This window comes from Pyrus communis, chromosome 11, assembly GCF_963583255.1.
Source record: "Pyrus communis chromosome 11, drPyrComm1.1, whole genome shotgun sequence".
Taxonomy (NCBI): domain Eukaryota; kingdom Viridiplantae; phylum Streptophyta; class Magnoliopsida; order Rosales; family Rosaceae; genus Pyrus; species Pyrus communis.
Genome location: NC_084813.1, coordinates 17,348,875 through 17,368,215, shown reverse-complemented (window position 1 = coordinate 17,368,215; position 19,341 = coordinate 17,348,875). Strand labels below are relative to the sequence as shown.

At 37.5% G+C, this 19,341-nt stretch overlaps 3 protein-coding genes across 3 annotated transcripts; 1 reads left to right on the top strand and 2 right to left on the bottom strand.

The window, feature by feature from the left end:
* Positions 1 to 1,021: 1,021 nt before the first annotated feature.
* Positions 1,022 to 5,379, top strand: LOC137707707 (protein NPG1-like). Its single transcript, XM_068446611.1, has 6 exons — positions 1,022 to 1,246; positions 2,096 to 2,348; positions 2,499 to 2,751; positions 2,855 to 4,065; positions 4,329 to 4,476; positions 4,749 to 5,379. Exons 2-6 carry the CDS (start codon positions 2,196 to 2,198, stop codon positions 5,066 to 5,068), a joined length of 2,085 nt encoding a protein of 694 aa, XP_068302712.1. The 5' UTR covers positions 1,022 to 1,246; positions 2,096 to 2,195; the 3' UTR covers positions 5,069 to 5,379.
* Positions 5,380 to 5,825: 446 nt separating this feature from the next.
* Positions 5,826 to 9,385, bottom strand: LOC137707708 (polyamine oxidase 2-like). The gene is made up of 10 exons (XM_068446612.1): positions 8,890 to 9,385; positions 8,617 to 8,744; positions 8,439 to 8,527; positions 8,206 to 8,319; positions 7,741 to 7,828; positions 7,494 to 7,579; positions 7,289 to 7,391; positions 7,028 to 7,125; positions 6,503 to 6,932; positions 5,826 to 6,398 (listed from the first exon to the last, which is right to left on the bottom strand). Exons 1-10 carry the CDS (start codon positions 8,927 to 8,929, stop codon positions 6,093 to 6,095), a joined length of 1,482 nt encoding a protein of 493 aa, XP_068302713.1. The 5' UTR covers positions 8,930 to 9,385; the 3' UTR covers positions 5,826 to 6,092.
* A 6,164-nt stretch (positions 9,386 to 15,549) lies between these two features.
* On the bottom strand, positions 15,550 to 16,182 carry LOC137709094 (uncharacterized). Its single transcript, XM_068448232.1, has one exon. The coding sequence runs from the start codon at positions 16,180 to 16,182 to the stop codon at positions 15,550 to 15,552; it is 633 nt and encodes a 210-aa protein (XP_068304333.1).
* Positions 16,183 to 19,341: the final 3,159 nt, after the last annotated feature.

The following is a 19,341-nucleotide window of genomic DNA, read 5'->3' as shown; positions in this document are numbered from 1 at the left end:
AAGGCTGAAAACTAGTTAAGGGTTAGTGGGGGAATGTGCCACCAATAAGTTTTTGGATTGGGATATAATGTGGCCTAAGTAGGAATTAAAGTCCCACTTAAGTCGTAGTTGATTTTAATCGCTCAATACGATGTCGAACTAGACTATGACGAATAATAATCAACTCACAATCACCACCAAGTCTATCACTCATTCTTCATTAACAACCACTAGGAGGCGGATATAACAGAAAGAAAAAGAAAAAAAACGGTTTAGTTGCAAAGTTGGTTCTTGTAACTCATGAAGAGGAACAAGAAGAAGAAAATAAAAAGTCTATATGTTTTAGGGAACGTAGTTTTGATAAGAAAAGTTCTAAGTTAGCCATTTTAAAACGCAAATTAACCCTCTCTACTGCCATACATCATTTTAATTTGAGCTCCTAACCCTATATATATATATAGGGTTTATATTTGTTCACTATAACAATATTAACCTAAAGATGCTATTAAAATGACACAAAAAGTAGGGATGTTAAGCACACAAAATGTATGAGTTAACCAAGTGCTCGATGAAATGTCTCACTTAAAAAATTAAAAAGAAAATGGGCACTCTTGGATTGCACAAAGACCTGCATTCGCCACTTCTTAGTCGTGTCTCGATGAACTTTCTAGCTTCATCCTTGGATGTCATCACTTTAGGTTGGCAACATAACATTAATGTAGGTGTAATTTTAAAAATATTAGATATGTATTTGGAATATTCTTAAAATTAACACTAATATGAAATTAAGTTATTAGTACTTAATATTTAAATTTATATTTAGATCAGAATATTACTTGAATTATTTTAAAAAAAAAAAAATATATATATATATATATATTAATTAAGAGTTAAATAAAGGGATCTAGGGAACCGTTCACCTTTTTTTTTATTTTTTGGAAACTGAACCGTTCACCTTTGACACCAATTTTAAATTAAAGATTTACCCCCAAGAACGAAATAAAATAATGAGGACTGAAGACGGTAGAGAAGAACGTTTTTTTATGTCTCGCAGCAGCTCCGAATAACCCCATTAAATTCTCTCACACACGCACACACGCACACACATCGCTTTCTCAACCTCACAAACGCCCTGAATTTTCTCACTTGCCAAACACCCCGCTTCCGCTTATTCTCCCCTCACCGGTCGCGTTCCGTCGCGGGAATTCAATATCCAGCTCCGTCGTTTTTCAGCGAACCGTGATCTGAATCTGGTACGACAGGCAAGGTGAGCAATTAGTACGAACTGGGGATTTTTAAAGGTGTTTGGTTGGTGAGAAAATTGAGAGAGAAAACGAAAGAAAATGGAATGGCAGTGTAATGAAATTGTGAAAGGTCGTGTTTTGCAAACGGGGTTCTTTTGGAATTTCAACTCAATGGATACTGATTGAAAATGTTGCTTTTTGGGTCCTGGATTATGAAAGCTTGTAAATTTTTATTTTTGATAACTTTTCATTTCAAATTATTGTGTTTCTTAGCAACCGAATAATAGTTTGACTTAAAATTCTCCTTTTCCAGCTTAATTGGATTGCATTGGATCTGTAGATTGGTAATTGTCCCTTGGCATTGTTCTTTACGTAAAACTCTAGTTTATCTAGATATCAGTAATGTAGTACTTACCATCTGTTTGGCTCCTGAGAAAATTTGGGAAATGGAATAGCTTCGAGTTATATGCATTTGGGCTTAGCTGAGATGAAATGTGTTATAGGTTAGATAGGGAAAACCTGAGATTCAAATTTTGTTTTTTGGCTTCCAATACCCTCCCCGCAAAGTTTTGGTATGATTCTCTGTTTAACTAGAACAATTTCCCCCACATTTCCTGTTATTTTTCATGTTATTGTTTTTTGGGAAGGAATGCTAGCATGGTCTAATGGTGTGAAGGTTATGCATTGTAAGGTTTTGTTTCAATTAAGTGAAAGTTTACAGCTCGTGACTTTTTTGTTATACAAGTCCATGTAGATGTATACATGTAAGTAGTGCACATGCACCGAATGTGTCAGGGTAGCTGGATTTGTTACACAAATTGTTATGTTTTATACTTTAACTAACTTTACCGTTTGACTTGTAAGAACTGCAGCGTTATATGTTTGTCAGCTAAGTGTTGAATGGATCAGAGACCAGGACAAAAGTGATATTTGTGAAACAGGGTGAGGCAGCAGATAGTCAGGAGCCGATCAATGGAGTCTGGCGAGTACGAGGAAGGCATGGTGGTTGAATTCTCTGCAAATGGGAATTCCATGAAAGCAACAGAGGTTCAGGCCAAGCTTGATGAAGGAAACATTCAGGAGGCAGAATCTTCGTTACGAGAAGGGCTCTCACTCAATTTCGAGGTTAGTTTATGCCATCATCTATAGGTGTCAAAATATTTTCCATAATTTAACCTCTTTCTGTGCAACTATTCGCACAAATCAGAGTAGTGCTTTCATGATTGATTATGACCTACCCAAGATGGAAAGACACTCATTTCTGATAATCTACAGGAAGCAAGAGCCCTTCTTGGAAAGCTGGAGTATCAAAGAGGTAACCTAGAAGGTGCACTTCGTGTGTTTGATGGCATTGATCTTCAAGATGCCATAGGGCGATTGCAACCTAATCTTGCTGAGAAAACACCTTCTAAGAAGGGCCGAACTCGTTCTGACTCACAGCATACAGTCTCACAGCATGCTGCTACTCTCATTCTTGATGCCATATACTTAAAAGCCAAGTCTCTACAAAAGCTTGGGAGATTAAAAGGTTTGGTACTGTTCCAGTAACTTTATGCGACGGTTTTCATTCTCTTTTACATTTTAAGTTTGAATTAAAGTAAATTGGAACCTCCTTGTTTATGTGTTTGTAGAAGCTGCTAATGAATGCAACAATGTGCTTGATGCTGTGGAAAAAATATTCCATCAGGGCATACCTGATGCACAAGTAGATAGTAGATTACAAGAGACAGTCAGCCAAGCTGTGGAGCTTCTTCCTGAGCTTTGGAAGCAATCTGGCCACCCTCAAGAAGCAATATCTGCTTATAGACGTGCCCTACTTAGTCAATGGAACCTTGACAATGACCGCTGTGCAAGAATTCAGAAAGGATTTGCTGTGTTTTTGCTGTACAGTGGAGTAGAGGCTGGTCCACCCAGTTTAGGTGCTCAGGTTGAAGGCTCATATGTCCCTAAAAATAACCTGGAGGAGGCTATTCTGCTTTTGATGATCCTTTTGAGAAAATTATCCCTAGATAAAACCAAATGGGATCCCTCATTGATGGAACATCTAACATTTGCTTTATCCTTATGCAACCAAACTTTTGTTTTAGCAAAGCGACTTGAAGAAATCATGCCTGGAGTATATCACCGTGTTGATCATTGGAATTCTTTAGCCCTTTGTTATAGTGGAGCAGGACAGAACGAAGAGGCGTTGAACCTATTAAGGAAGTCTTTGCACAAACATGAACGGCCAGATGAACTCATGGCATTGTTATTAGCCGCCAAAATCTGCAGTGAGGATTCCCATGTTGCAGCTGAGGGAGTGGGATATGCACAAAGGGCTATTAGCAATGCTCAGGGATTGGATGAACATTTAAGGGGTGTGGGACTTCGCTTGTTGGGTCTTTCTTTGGGGAAGCAAGCTAAAGTTTCTTCTTCTGACTTTGAGAGGTCTCGTCTTCAGTCTGAAGCACTGAAATCACTAAATGAGGCGATTACTTTGGAGCCGAACAATTCAGATTTGGCCTTCGAGTTGGGAGTTCACTACGCAGAGCACCGGAATCTGAATACTGCTTTGCGCTATGCAAAACAGTTCATTGATCAAACAGGGGGCTCCCTGATAAAGGGTTGGAGGTTGCTTGCTCTTGTTTTGTCTGCTCAACAGCGATTTTCAGAAGCTCATGTGGTCACTGATGCTGCTTTGGATGAGACCACAAAATGGGAACAAGGGCCACTTCTCAGGCTTAAAGCAAAGCTAAAAATTTCCCAATCATTACCCATGGATGCAATTGAAACTTATCGTAACCTTCTTGCTTTGGTTCAAGCCCAAAGGAAATCTTTTGGACCTCTCAGAATGAGTCCTCAGGTGAAACCTCTGACTTCTGCTTATGTTCTTAACTTTGTCTCAAAATAGAGTCTATCGGATTGCTACTAAATAGAGGAGTCCTCCCTAAGCTATTATTTGTAGTGGTGGGAAAGTTAAGTGGTATCATACTATGATTCTGCAATATTGCGGGGAGATTCACATAGTTCATTTCTGATGCAATACTTTGTCTTTTCTAAAATTACATTTTAAAGATTTTATTCTCAACAAGTTCCTTCTATGTTTTTGTTCGCCTTTTTTGATAGGCTGAGGATGATAAAGTCAGTGAATTTGAAGTTTGGCATGGATTGTCAGACTTGTACTCTAGCCTTTCGTATTGGAAGGATGCAGAAATATGTTTGAGTAAAGCCAGAGAGCTGAAGCAGCACTCTGCAGAAACGCTGCACATAGAAGGCAAGAACTAAACTCATCTATTACATTTAACGAGATTTCCAAGGCATTTCTATTCTACTTCTTCGAAAGTGATATGCATGAAAATTTCTAACATGTCTTTCAAGGGTGAGTTTTAATCATGAAGGAACTAAATAGCGTAACAAAACTTTCGAACACTTCCAACACTAGGGGACCTAACGTGGCATAGAAGCCATATACCTCTATAGCAATCAGCAACGTAATGTGATCATTTGATGTGCATTATGTTGACTGTTAAGTTACATTATGTGTAGGTGTCATCTTTGAAGGACAGGGGCAAATTCAAGAAGCTCTAGCCACTTATATCGATGGTCTTCTGGTGGAACCCTGTTATGTTCCTTGCAAGATTTTGATTGCCGCTCTTCTGTCAAAGATGGGATCAACGGCATTGCCTGTGGCAAGGAGCTTACTCTCGGATGCATTAAGGATTGATCCTAGCAATCGAAAGGCTTGGTATTACTTGGGAATGATTCACAGAGATGATGGACGAATAGGGGATGCCATAGACTGCTTCCAGGCAGCTTCCATGCTTGAAGAATCGGATCCAGTTGAAGGCTTCAGCTCTGTTCTCTGATGTCTCCCTCCGAAAGAGCCACTCGGGGAACTTGGAATCTGCTCACTTCAACTCATTCATCTGTTGAAGGGAAACTATTTTTTTGAGCATATTACACGAGAAGAAACGAAAGCAAGGGAAGTAGAAGCTCATTTAATTTTTGTGGATTGCAGAGAAGTGAAAATATAGGAGATTTATTTTCTTTTATTCTTTGTTTAATTTTATTTTTTGGAGGGCAGGTTTTTAGCAATACTTCTGCTCAGCTGTGTAAATGTATGTGGTTTAACCGAGGAAAGTACATATCTAAACGAAATTCACATTCGTTTCCTTCATTTGTATCAGGTCTATCTTCTCATTCTCTCAGTCTGTTTCAAGTGTAAATGGCACTCTTAACACTTGAACCCTCTTCTACTCAGAAATGGTTTTACGTAACTGCATGCCACCATGTAGCGTTACAAATTCACTTCACGAAACACACTGTCAAATACTATATTCTAATCCAAGTTTATGAAATACCAACTATGTCATTTAGCTATATTGAAATACCAACTATGTCATTTAACTATATTGTAGCACGCAGATTAATAACTCATTTCGGTGGTGCCACAACCACAGCCGGAAATCATCTACCCTCTACGCCACTAGTCCTAAGTTTGCCATCATCATCTCCATCTCCATCTCCATTATCGCTTGTATACAAAACACGAAACACAAAGTTTAAAATGCTCATTTCAAGATGTTTCGCACTCTAAATTGAGGCATTTTAGCCACTCGGGTATACATTGTATCACAATTTATTTATTATTCCATTAGCTATATTTGTTTAGGATAGATTGAACAATAATTCAGGGATCCCCAATGATTGTGCAAATACAGACATGCCACTCAGATGAGAGCAACGAACACAAACACCAGTGCTTGATCCACAGGGAAAACGGTAATTTTCCACGACCTTTCCCGGACAGCCAATCGAAATGGCATATGCGTGTGAGCCCATATGAAGTGAACATATCTAAAATACTTCCGGAGGATGGTGGCCGGGAAGTTACAGGCGGGAGATCAGAAGCGGAATGGATATGGCCTCCTCACCCATGACTGGCTCGAATAAATCCAACTCCCCATAACGCTCAAGAACGCGCATTCTGCAGTCTTCAGCAGCCATTACTCCAGTTGCGAATGCACCATGCACTGAGCCTGGGAAGTCAACACTTGTTGCCTCCCCAGCAAAAAATAGGGTATCTACTGGGACCCTTAGCTTCTCGTACAGATCATGTGGTTTTCCAACTATGTCGTAGCTATACGACCCAAGTGTGTTAACATCACTGCCCCAATGAGAAACAAGATACTGAATCTGCAAAGTTGAAAAGGCATCAATTAAGTTAGGGTTCAAATATGAAACAGACTCAATTGCATTTCAAAATGTCTTGACAGAGTTTGAAAGAAAAAAAGAATTACCGGAGTAGAAGCATCAGGAAGGATCTTCTTGAGTTGCGTAAAAGCAAAATTAGCAGCCTCTTCATCAGACATTTTCTCTATGTCTTTAGCCAGCTGCCCTGCAGGCATATAAACAAGCACAGAGTGACCAGTTGCCTTGTGAAGATTTAGAAAGTAGCTGCAGCAATAAGATGTGTCAGCAACCACTCCTAAAAACTCCACGTTTGGCCAAAACACCTTTTCGAAGTGCAATACAATTTTATTCTCTATTCCCACTCCGAGGTCTTCAATGGCTGCTTCCTTCCAATCAGGTAGCTTCGGCTCAAACGTTATGCTCTTTGCTTTAAGCACACCAAGAGGAACAGCAACAACAGCAGCATCCGCAACAAATGTTCTCCCATCCTCTACTGTCACCTTCACCCCATTATATCGCCTTGTTATTTTTGTGACCCTGAGAACAGGAATGTACGTACAATGCTTGTTAATTTAGCTACAAGCAGATAGCCAAACATATAATAAAACAAGAATAAAAACATATATGCATACCTGTGGCTCAAGCGTATGTCAAGACCTTTGGCTAGGGTGTTAATAACAGGGAGGTAACCCCTGACCATGAGACCATGGCCACCAGGGAGCAGTTCTTCCTATAGAAGAGAGACAAAATTTCTAATTAAATCGGCATTCAAGGTTATAAACTTGTTAATGCAAGGATCAGGATTACTGTACACAGACAACAAATTATAGTCGAATTAAAAACTCAAAAAGGCAATGAGTATAGAAATGTAATCTGATGGATGAGAAGCTTGCCTGATCCCAGCATTTAAGTGAAATTGTATCAGCATCAGCTGCAAACCATCCTTCCATTCTGCACAAATACCACTGCAGTACCTTATGCGCAACTCCCTCCAACCTGTCCAACGTAAAACATAGCACTTCCCACAAACTATTTCTCGACCAACAAGACATAAACAACCGAAACAAAATAATTAAATATGATATTAAATTATGGTACCTTAATTCCGGTTTCCTTTCAAAAACAATTGAGAAAGCACGGGTGATGGACATGTCCTCACTAAATTCCTGTCTTACCGCGTCTGTCTGCATCAAAGAAAAACAGCGTATCAAAAAATGGCCAAAATGGCAAGACACTATTTAAGGCTTAAGATAAAAGCAAAGCAACTATAAGAGCATTTCAAAAACCCTAAGTCATAAACAATGCAACAGCTACAGAAACAATAACTATACATCACATGACTTACCTCTTTCAAAATTTTCTCAAATGCTTCACCAACTTTCGTGACCAAATCTTGAGGAACTTGATTCCCATCCATATCAAAGAGTGCATAGCTGCAAAGAACACATGAATATATCCCTAATGTCAGACATCCCCCTACATATGAAGGCTGGGGAGGAAAAAATCAACTTCACATAAAGGCGAAAGCAACATGTTACCATCACAAATATTTAAACACACTTGAATGTATCAACCATATAAATTACATTGTTGACTGTTGGTAATACTTTAAATCATCGATGGCATACAAATGTAGGACAATAACACATTTTTTTGGAGTATGAATCGACATAACTGTTCAGATCCAAAAACAAAGAACCAAGCACGGTAAAACTAAAGCAATGCTCACCGACAACCCAAAATTGAACATTTAAAATTCAAATCATTTCAATACAACCACTCATTTCAGTTAAAGGAAGATATTAAGTACCTTTCCAAGTCATGGTCATATAAGACAGAGTTATCCTCACTCGTACGGTATAAAGGTAACCCCAGCCTCCCAATTAATGGTGCCAATGGGTTCTCTTTGCACACTCCATGCAACCTGAAGCGTCAAAAAAACAAGATTTAGGCTTCTAATTCTAAATTCAAGCAACCTGAATTCCAAATACAAGCAATTCGAGTTCCAAATCAAAGCAAGCAAATCACACATTGTTGGATTACCATGATGCACCCAAGTCAATAGGGAAACCAAACGAGTAATCGGTGCAAACTCGACCGCCCAGCCTGTCTCGAGACTCCAACAGCACAACCTGAATCAAAATTCAAAATTTTAAAAAAAAAACCCATAGCTGCAAATTTCAATGTGCAAAATCCTGATCTGGAATTTCCATCTGGGTACCTGAATTGATGCATCATGAAGAGCCCGAGCAGCTGAAATGCCCGCCATACCGCCACCTATCACTATTACAGATGGGGACGGCGCCGTCGCACTCGATGGCTGCCTCTTCTCACCATTTGAGCAAAGAGCTGCATTTTCAAAATATTACCAAACAAATTATACTTACATTCATAATTTTACAAATAATCCATAATTACGAAAAGCAGTAAAACCGTTAAAAGAAACGAACTTTCAAACCCCAAAAGAAAATTAAAAAGGGATTTGCAAACGGACCTCTGCGCAATTGGGGATTACTCTTGCTTCCAGACGCCATGGTGATTCAAATCCAAATTCGTATTGGAATTAAAATTATAATTTAAATTAAAATTAAAATTGGGTAATAATAATAAGGGATCGAGGGCCTTCCTCTCGAATTTAAGAAGGGTAAGAGGCAATTGAGGGGAGTAATGGAGAATGAAGATCAAAAGACACGTAAAGAAGTGATTGGAATTGGAATTCAATGTCCTCTTTGTAAAACCCAGCTTTCCCAACCAGCTCATGCGACTTTCTTGTTACCTAACGATTTCTCAAACAGCCGCGATCAGAGATCGGCTTCCGATTTCCGGCGAGAGATCGAGCGCAATCGCGCACCAGAGTCGCCGGCTCTGGAGATATTGGGGTGTGAAAGTCGGGATTTTTGGCTACGGATTTGGGTGCAAACAGAAATTTAGGGGGCTTTGGTGAGAAATTGGTGGGAATGGAAAGGTGAATTCTGGAGAGAGAGATTTGATTCCCACCGTCCTGGTTGCTGCGTATATATAGACAGCCAGGCCAGCCAACAGGTGAAGAAGATGAAAGGTTCCTGTACCCGCGGGGGTAGCTGGATGTGTACTCGCTCCAGGATTTTGCCACGTGGAGACAATATTTTGGAATTTACCCGGACTGTGATTCCATATTTCGCGCAAAAAGGGCCTTTCCCGAGTAGGGGTAATCTGGTAATAACAAAAAGAAAGTGAGAAGTATTGTTGGTTTTGGCGTCGATTGGTCTTACCGTGTACGACCTTCAACCTTCAAATATTTTTTGTGATATTCACAAATTACTTTTTATTTTTCACATATTTACTTTTTATTTTTAACTGTTTGATCGAATGAATTTAAAGAATAAATTATATAATTTAAAAAAAGAAGTATGAAAAAGAAAAAAATAACATGTGAATTGCATTAAAATATGATTTTTTTTTTCTTTTCATGTAGGTACTTTGTGGCCCATTTTAATTTTGTTTTCTATTCTTTATTTTTATTTTTTAAGTTAATGAAAATTATAAAAAAAAATTCATGAAATATATGCCACGTATCACTTGTTATTGTTATTATAACACATCTAATTTATTGTTGTTGTTTTTTTTTTTTAACAAACGATATTATATACACTAAAAGAGAGGCGGTGGGCTTAGCCTCACAATGTGCTAGTAATAATGTGATTCAAATTCGCCTTTGGTGAGAATCGAACCTAAGACCTCTCACTTACAATAAAGAGGAATACCACTAGACTGTAGTACTAAATAACTAATTTATTGTTGTTTGTTGTTGTTGTTATTATTAGGTTTTTTTTTTTTTTTTTTTGGTAAAAAAATTAGGGTTATTTAGGGTTGACAACATCCTTTAAGTTTAAGGTGGTTTTCAAAATAGGTTACGAAATTCAATTTTCTCACATTGTGGCTAGGATTTTGAAATTAATCAATTTACACTTTTTGTTTCTTTGAATGTCTAAATCTCTATTAAATTGACGATTTTTGTTTTGTCAAGTTGGTGAAAATGAGAGTTATACCTTAGATTATCTCCGAAGGAGATATCAAATATGTCAAATAGGACTAAAAGACATTCAGGTACTAAAAGACATTCAGGTGCTCTCCACTGAATATGTCATATATGATGTGGCAGCTGAGTCGTTTTTTATTTTTTTTCGAACAAACGATATTATATATAATAAGGAGAGGGGGTTGGCTTATCCTCACAATGCGTTAGCAATAATGTGGTTCAAATTCGTCTTTGGCGAGAATCAAACCTAAGACCTCTCACTTACAAGTGAAAGAGAGTCAAATATATTTAATTTAATTTAATTTTTTTAATGCATTGGTCCCATTGGAAACTAATACAATAAAAATTAGATTTAATTTTTTTTAATATTTAATGTAACTATGGGCTAATACAACAATAAAATCAATATTTGACATATCTATTTTAAAAGAAGAAGATTTAACATTTGTATCCATCAAATAAAATTTTGACATATTATATTTGACATCTATTTTGGAGAAGCTTTTAGCCCGTATAAGACCATTTTCAAAGGAGATGTCCAATACGATAACTAGGACTAAAAATCATCAAGATTTTCTCTAAGGGATATGCCATAACTGACGTGGCAATTGAGCAATTTGACTTCTTACTTTCTAGCTGTCTTTTTATACAACAAACAAAGATAGAGTCAAATGCCTTAATTTATATTTTTAAAGCATAGGTCCCATTGACAATAGGATGAAAACTAAAATCAATTTCAATTATTTTTTAATAGTTAATGTAACTATGGAGCCCATATATTAATCAAATAAATATTTGACACATCTATTGGAAAATAAATTTTTTTAACATCTATATTTAATTGACCAGATCAATCATCACATGAAATTTTAACAAATTATATTTGACATCTTCTTTGGAGATGGTCTAAGTGTGACAGCCCGTCCCGGACTTTTCGTACCGTAGGGGTGAAATGACGGTTTTGCCCCTAGCATGTTTGTTTCGTTGTGTGTCATTTTTAGGCTTTGGTTAGTGGAGTTTGGACCACACACACACCCTCACACTCTCCCTTATTCCCTCTGCCCTGTCCCGAGCACTCTCTCTCTCCCTTTCCTATTCTTTTTGTACGGACGACAACCAAAACCCTTGAAACCTTCACAGATTGAGGAAACAAATTACATATTCGTGCTCGTGAGGTCCTTAGGAGTTCAACCATACCCATTTCAGGTAAGGATACCTTCGTTTTCACGTCGAACTCGGGATCCCTCGATTTGGTCACTGTTCATGCACACATTAATTCTTGTGTTTTTAGGAATTTCAAGCTTGTAGGAAGCTTGGTGAGGTCTTTAGGAGGCTCGGGGTGGTTCGTTTGAAGGTTTTGGACGTCGGGATCGTGAGTTACAAGTTTGGCCGGAGTTGGTGGTGTTTTCCCGGCGAGATTCTGTGGGTTTTAGAGCTTGAAAGTGATATGGATTTGTTCCTCTTGTTGTAAGCTTCAATTTGGTACCAATTTTGTGAAATTTGGTTAAAAAACGAAAAAGATACAAGGTTTTAAAATTTCTCGGTTTTCCGACGCCGGCGACGGCGCCAGAGTTTGGCCGGAGAAGACGACGGAATATTCCATCAGTTTGGACGGAATATTCCTAACTGCGTTAACGGAATCCGTCAGAGTTAATGGAATATTCCTGACGGCGTTAATTGACGTCGTCAGTGTGCCAGGCACGTGCCTGCGCGTGGGCGGTGCGCGTGGCCGTGACTTGGCCGGCGCGTGCGGCGTCGGAAATTTTTTCTAAAAATATGGGGATGTTCCTGAGGTTGAGCAGATCACGTTGGTGTATTCATACACCCCATTTGAGCATTGTTTGAGAAGTTATTTCGTGATGTTGGTTATGTGCTTTAAAATAAACGTTTTTATAATTGTTTCCCATATAGGTGAGACTTATCCCGAGGACGAGCGTGGTCACTCGAGGCAAGGGGGTTACGACCCTTCTACATACCAGTGAGTGGGCTTTTGGTTTTCCGTATATGCGTATATACTCACGTTTTTCCCAGAAAGTGAATGGAAACGTTTATACATTTATATGCCATGCATTATGTTTGCCATTTGTTTATGCATTATTAGTAGCATATATATTTTTGTATGTTGGTGCTGCGAGCGCATAGGTAAGTGCCAAGTGAGTATGGTTTATGCTTATGTTCAGTAGTGATTTGACATGCATAGAGAGCTCATAACCTGCACCCCCGGTGTTAATGCTCATGCCCAGAGTTGGGCATAGTCCTTCACATGATGTTCACCTCCCGCACCACACGCTCATCTTGGATCCAAGTTAGGTGCACAGTTTTGTCGTACATACCACTTTAGGTGGTTCCGACTTGTAGGTGACCCGCGATTATTCGCCCAGCCTTCACGTGATCGTAGTACTTAAGCGTACTTATATTACACCCAGTCCTGTCGTACAGACCACTTTAGGTGGTTCCGACTCGTGTGCAGGTATAGTTAGTGAGATGGAGATTGAGCTCTAGATTCAGCTGTACATGTCACGTTAGATGACTCTGGTTGACAGATTACATGGCATTGATTTGACTTTTCCTGAGCACTTGCATTCTATTTAGAGGCATTTGACATGACATATTTTCGAGCATGATTTATATATATGTATATTATATTTTCTGGGAAGTATACAGGTTTTACGGTGACGGGTTAGAACTTTGTTTATGAAATGGTTTTTGAAAAGCTTTGTGTTTGCCCACTCACGCTTTCTGTTTTACGCCCCTCCAGGTTTTAGTTGGCTAGCACTTTTGGTGGCTCCCCAGAGGATTTCCCCGGCATATCTGACAGATTATCACCAGTGTAGGACCACCTTTGGGTGTGTTTATGTAGTATTGTTTCTCTCGGACTGCATTAGGTCTTCGTGCTCTGAACTTTGTTTTCACACTTACGCTTGCACATGTATGTTCTTACGTTGTGTATAGCTGGTTTTTATTTATTCGTACTCTTATTATTATTTATTAGCTTCCGCACTGTACACATGGTTACGTCACTTCCACGTGACGCCCAACATGCCCTGATCTTGGTCGGGGTGTGTCACTAAGGGTCTCAAGATCACAATGTTATCAATTTAATTAATTGTCTTACAATTAATGAGATTAAAGGCACAAATTGACAAGATTACAATACCTTGGATGCAAAATGAGAAAATTGAAATTTGTGGTCAATTTTAAAGATCACCCCAAATTTGAAGGATATAAAATATAGTTAACCCTTATTATCATAATCATCATCATCAGATCTCATCATAATCATCATCATCATCGTGATGTAGAGTCTCTTAAAGCATCTCATTTCTTAAGTGAAAAGCCATGCAATAAAATTTAAGATAAATAGAAAGAACTTAGTATTACGGTGTAGTGATATTTTTCTTCACTTCTACGTGAGATGTCTTCATTCGATTCTTATCAAAGATGAATTTAAATCGCATTATTATGGCTCGTCAATTGTGAGGTTTAGACCCACTCATTATCATTTGTAAAATTAAAATTAAAAAAAAAAAAAATAATAATAATAAATAATGCACTAATTATAAATAATAAAAATTAGTTTTGAATATTAATTGAATAAAAAAACATATAAGTTAAAAAGGAGAAATTTGATATTTTTCTTTTTGACATTTCCATTAGAAATACTCCTTAGCATTTCACTTGCTTGTAATATTCGTAATATATAATTATCTGAAGTTCATTTAAACTATCAACAGAAGATGGAGCACACTGAAGCCAATTTGGCTAAAAAATAAACCGAGGATTGCTAGTCCTATCATTTGCTTTGTCGTACATCATACATCCTATATTCGTCATTTCCCTTACAATTATATTTACTTCTCTTAAATCTAATTCTTACTTATGAAAACGTTGCAGATTGTTGTATTTTATAAGAGACAAAATACCGTTTTTGCAGGAGTAATGATATTCATACCATGTTTTTATATCACATTTATATACTACCTTAAATAGCATCTGATGTCACATCCTGGCCCAAGCCCTCATCACATCTCTGGCTCGACTCCACCATGGTAAGATATTGTCCGCTTTAGGCCCCGACCACACCCTCACGGTTTTGTTTATGAGAACTCACACGAGAACTTCCCAATGGATCACCCATCCTGGGAATGCTCTCATTCGAACTCGCTTAACTTCGGATTTCCGATGGAACCCGAAGCCAGTGAGCTCTCAAAAGGTTTCGTGTTAGGTAGAGATGAGAATATACATATAAGGTTTACAGGATCCACTTCCTAGATGATGTGGGTTGTAGTGATGCAGTTGCATGATTTTTATTGGATTACGGGAAATTTTCATGCCCATATCGTTGAAAAAGATGAAGTAAATAACCGATGCCGTGTGCCAAAGACGAACGTGATTTCTAGTGTGACGTTTTCTGCAACCAAATACGACGAACGTGATGAGTGCAGCTGCTAGGGCTCAACTACTGATGTCATGTAGAATTTCCAATTTACAAGCCAATGAATATGTCCAATCGGGCTTGCTGCGAAAAGTTTTAATTAATTTGTGTACATTTGAAATGAATTCATTAATATTATTCTAATTCTTGGTTTGAAATCTTAATTTTGTCGTAGTTATTGGCTACATGTGTGATGAAATACGAGTGAGCACGTATACGGGAATGGGGTTACTCACAAATGCTAATTAGGAACCCTTTTTTGTATCATATGGCTCCATGTTTTTGACATCTTCCATTAATATTAAACTCCTTGTTTGATTTCACAAGCCACAATGGAGAGTAGGGATCGTGAAAAAGTTTAGAGTTTTACTATAAAATTAATTGGTAATTTGGCGAATAGTTCATAAGCCAATGTAAGGTCTTTTGTTTCCATGAAATGAGATTCATACACTCAACACAACATCTCACATACAGTGGCAAAGCCAGGAATTGACAGAGGAATGAGCGAAGTTAAAAGAGTGCAACGTTCAAAAGAATAGCAACAACCAAATTATTTTATATAGTAATGTCTTCCATAATTTATCAATACAAACAAATTACAATTATTACTGACAATGTTTCATATCATGAAAAAGTCGCATAATAGGCTCAATAAAAGCAAATACATCTCTCTCAATGTAAACAAGCATGCTATCACTCAATCATTGATCTCCCATTTTGTTACGCAATGGTGTTTTCACAATATTCATAGCAGAAAAAGCTCTCTCCACCGAAACGGTTGCAACCGGTAACACCAAAGCCAATGTAAGAAGCTTATACACTAATATATAGCTTGCACAGCTCCCGATCTTCACCAACTCCTTTGCAAGATCACCAATTCCTCTCAATGATGAAAACTCACTATGCATCTTCATATCGTGAATGTAATTGTCAAGTTGAATTGGAAGATTCATGAGGTCCATGCGATCAAAATCTTGAGGATAAAGTTGAGCTAGACGAACAATTTTTGCTTTGTCAAAAGTTGCAAAATTATTTACTGGACTCAAGCATGTCATACAAAGAAACAACTGGGTGTTTACCTCATTGAACCGATCATTCAATTCCTTTAATTGCGTATCAAGAACTTGAACATAAAGGTTCACATGATAGTAATGGAAGTTTGTGAGTCTTGGAGCTTTACGCCTTGATTTTCCGGGTACGAAATGCAAATCCTCCATGTTAGGAACGACAATATCATGCTCTTGACAAAACTTTTGTACATCATCAAGCAAGTCCCCAAAGTCATCATCTCTCAAGGATTGTAGTCTTTGCTTGCATACTTCCACTAACGCCATTGCATTCACAATATCTTGATTTTTCTTTTGTAATGCTTGTGATAACTCATTTGTAACTCCCAATATGAGTCTCATAAAAAAAAAGGTGAAACACAAAATCAAAAGTTTGTATGTTATGGAATAACTTACTTGTTTCACCAAAATTGTCTTGGTTGTTATCATCTTTAATCCATTCAAGCACCTCCACCATGGCTTCAAACATGAGAATAATACTAACTATAGTACCATAATGTGAGTTCCAATGTGTATCACAAGGACGCATGAGACTACTCTCTTGATTTAACCCTCTACCCATTTCAAAATCACCAATATCAAGAACTTTCTTAATTTGTTCTAGTTGTTTCTCTCTAAATGCATCACGACGCTTATACGATGATCCAATAGTACTGACCAAAATACTAGCATTGTTGAAGAAAATGGCGACACCCTCAATTCCCTTTGAACGGCTACAAGAGCTAGTTGAAGTTGGTGTGCAAAACAATGAACATAAAATGTTTGAGGATACTTGTTCAAAATCTTTGTTTTAAAGCCATTTAGCTCACCTTTCATATTACTAGCTCCATCATAGCATTGTCCCCGTAACTTGGACATACTCAAATTTGTTGTAGCAAAGAATCTCTCAATAGCCTCTTCAAGCGAGTTACTAGTTGTGGAGGAGACATGTTGAACACACAAAAACTTTTCAATTGTTTCTTCTTCTTTGTTCACATAACGCAATACCACCGCCATTTGCTCTTTAGTTGAAGAATCACGTGATCCATCAACCAAAAGAGAAAAAAAATTCACCTTCCATATCTTTAGTGATTGCATCTATAGTTTCAATGGCACAAGCACGAACATGATTTTTTGAATATCGGAAGAAGTATACTTAAGATTCTTGGGAGCATTCTCAAACACAACCTTCCTAACTTGCTTATTATGCTTGGAAAGAAATTGCATAAGCTCCAAATAATTACCTCTATTACTTGATTTCAACGATTCATCATGACCACGAAAAGGCAAACTTTGTCCCAACAACCATCTTGTGCACTCAAGTGAGGCACTCAATAAAGTATGATAATTAATGCAAGCTTTATCGGTTTGCTTAATCACAAATGTTTCAATGTGTGGTTTTTATTTCATCAAATCTCTAGCTTGTTGTATAGCTTTATTATGAAGACTTCCAATACCTCTATTGTGGACTCGAAGATTTTTGGGTCCTTTCCTCTAATTTGTAAACCCTTTCTCATTGAAGACATCACTTCCAGTGCTACCCATTTGATCAAAATCACATTTGAAAAGATAGCAATAACGGCAAAATGCAGCATCTTTTGATATACTATACTCCAACCACTTAAACCTATCAAACCAACCGGTGATAAAACATCTTTTGTTGCTAACTTTTATTGGCATAATGTGGTCTCTAGGTTGACAAAGATCATTTTGGAGATAGAGTCTATGAACTGCTTCACGATAATTAGGTGGATAATCAAGCATTCGACGTTTATATCCAGGGTTTACAGGAAGATTAGCCAATATTTCATCCAACTCAGTGTGCTCACTTTGTTGTGAACTACTCGAAATATTCGAAGGAGGACTTCTTGGAATATTTGAAGAAGTAGGAGGACTACTTGGAATATTTGAAGGAGAAGGACTTCCCGAAATGTTTAAAGGAGGATTTAAGCATTGTTTCTTATAGTATCCTTCCATTACGTAATTGTAAAATGGAAAGAAAAAAATTTCTTGGACTCTTAATCCTAGAATAGACTATACTAATATGCATAATAAATAACCCAACCAACAATTCAATTAATCAATACCAATAAGCATATAAATTATTCAAGAAATAAAAAATTCAATTCAACTAATCATATGAATACAACTAATAAAGAATTCAAATTTTAATTTTCATCCAAATTAATAATTTCATATCAATAATCATAGAATCATATCAATAATCAATAACCATATTAGTGCATTACCATATGATTCTATACTAATTAAATGAAATTCGTATTAAATAATTAAGTAGGGTTAGGGATTATAAATTTAGGAATTAAAAAGTTTACCCTTGAAGGCTAGAAGCTGGAGTGGAGCCTAGAGGCTGGAATGCCTGGTGTTAGTAGCAAAAAGCTAACGAAAATCAGCCAATGGGGAATTATGTTCCGTTCCATTGGGGTTGGGCATTGGCTGCAGGCTGCTAGGATTTTGGGAGCAGCTTTGCTCTCTCTTCGTCTCTGATTGGCGAAGGGAGAGATTGGAATGGTAAAGGCACGACACACAGGCCTGAGTGAAGGAACAGGGGACATGCGGTCCCCCCAATACATATATATTTTTTGTTTTCAAACATCGAAACGACGCCATTTGACTTTTGATTTTTTAATTTTTTAATTTTTTTTTAACTAGGACCAAAACGACGTCGTTTTGGCCTGGATTTAAAGAAAAAAAGAAAAAGAAAAAGAAAAAAAAACCCAATCTGATGTTGCACAAAGCAAAACCAGTTCATCGGAGCCAGAACAGACATGGAGGGGCTGGGTTTTCCGGTGAGGGGAGGGGTAGAACCTCCACTCCTGTTGTGTTTTCTGATGAGGAGAGGGGCCGCCACTCCTTGTCCTCATGTGGCTTCGTCATTGCTCACATATGATGAACTTTCAAGCTAAACATGTGGGCAATACTAGCTGGGTAACGTGAAGCACATGTGGCATTTGGGCATCACACGAGGGACAACTTGCTATAATAGCATGAAGAAAATTGAGGTTTCTCCATATGACCAATTAGTAATATGGGAAGTAACCCAATTACGTATAACACTACCAGAAATTGAATTCAGATTTTTCTAATGGCTCAAGTTATCAAAATAGTCGTGCCACATCAGCAAATTAACAATTTTTATGACAGAATAAGGTAGTGTTAGACATAAATGAAGAGTAAGTTTGGTAAAGTGAAACAAAAAAAAGTGTTGGAGGTAAAATGAGATTGTATGAAAATTACGAGTGTCATGGATAAAGTTAAGCCAATGTTAAAACTGATGTAAGTGGAATCTTTATATCGTATAATGATAACATCTAAAAGTCCTATTATTTTCTATGATAATCTAGCTAGCGTTTTTTTACTATACTGTCACACATAGAACTTTCATTGCCAATTATATTCACTTAACAGGTCTTCCAATAAGAATAA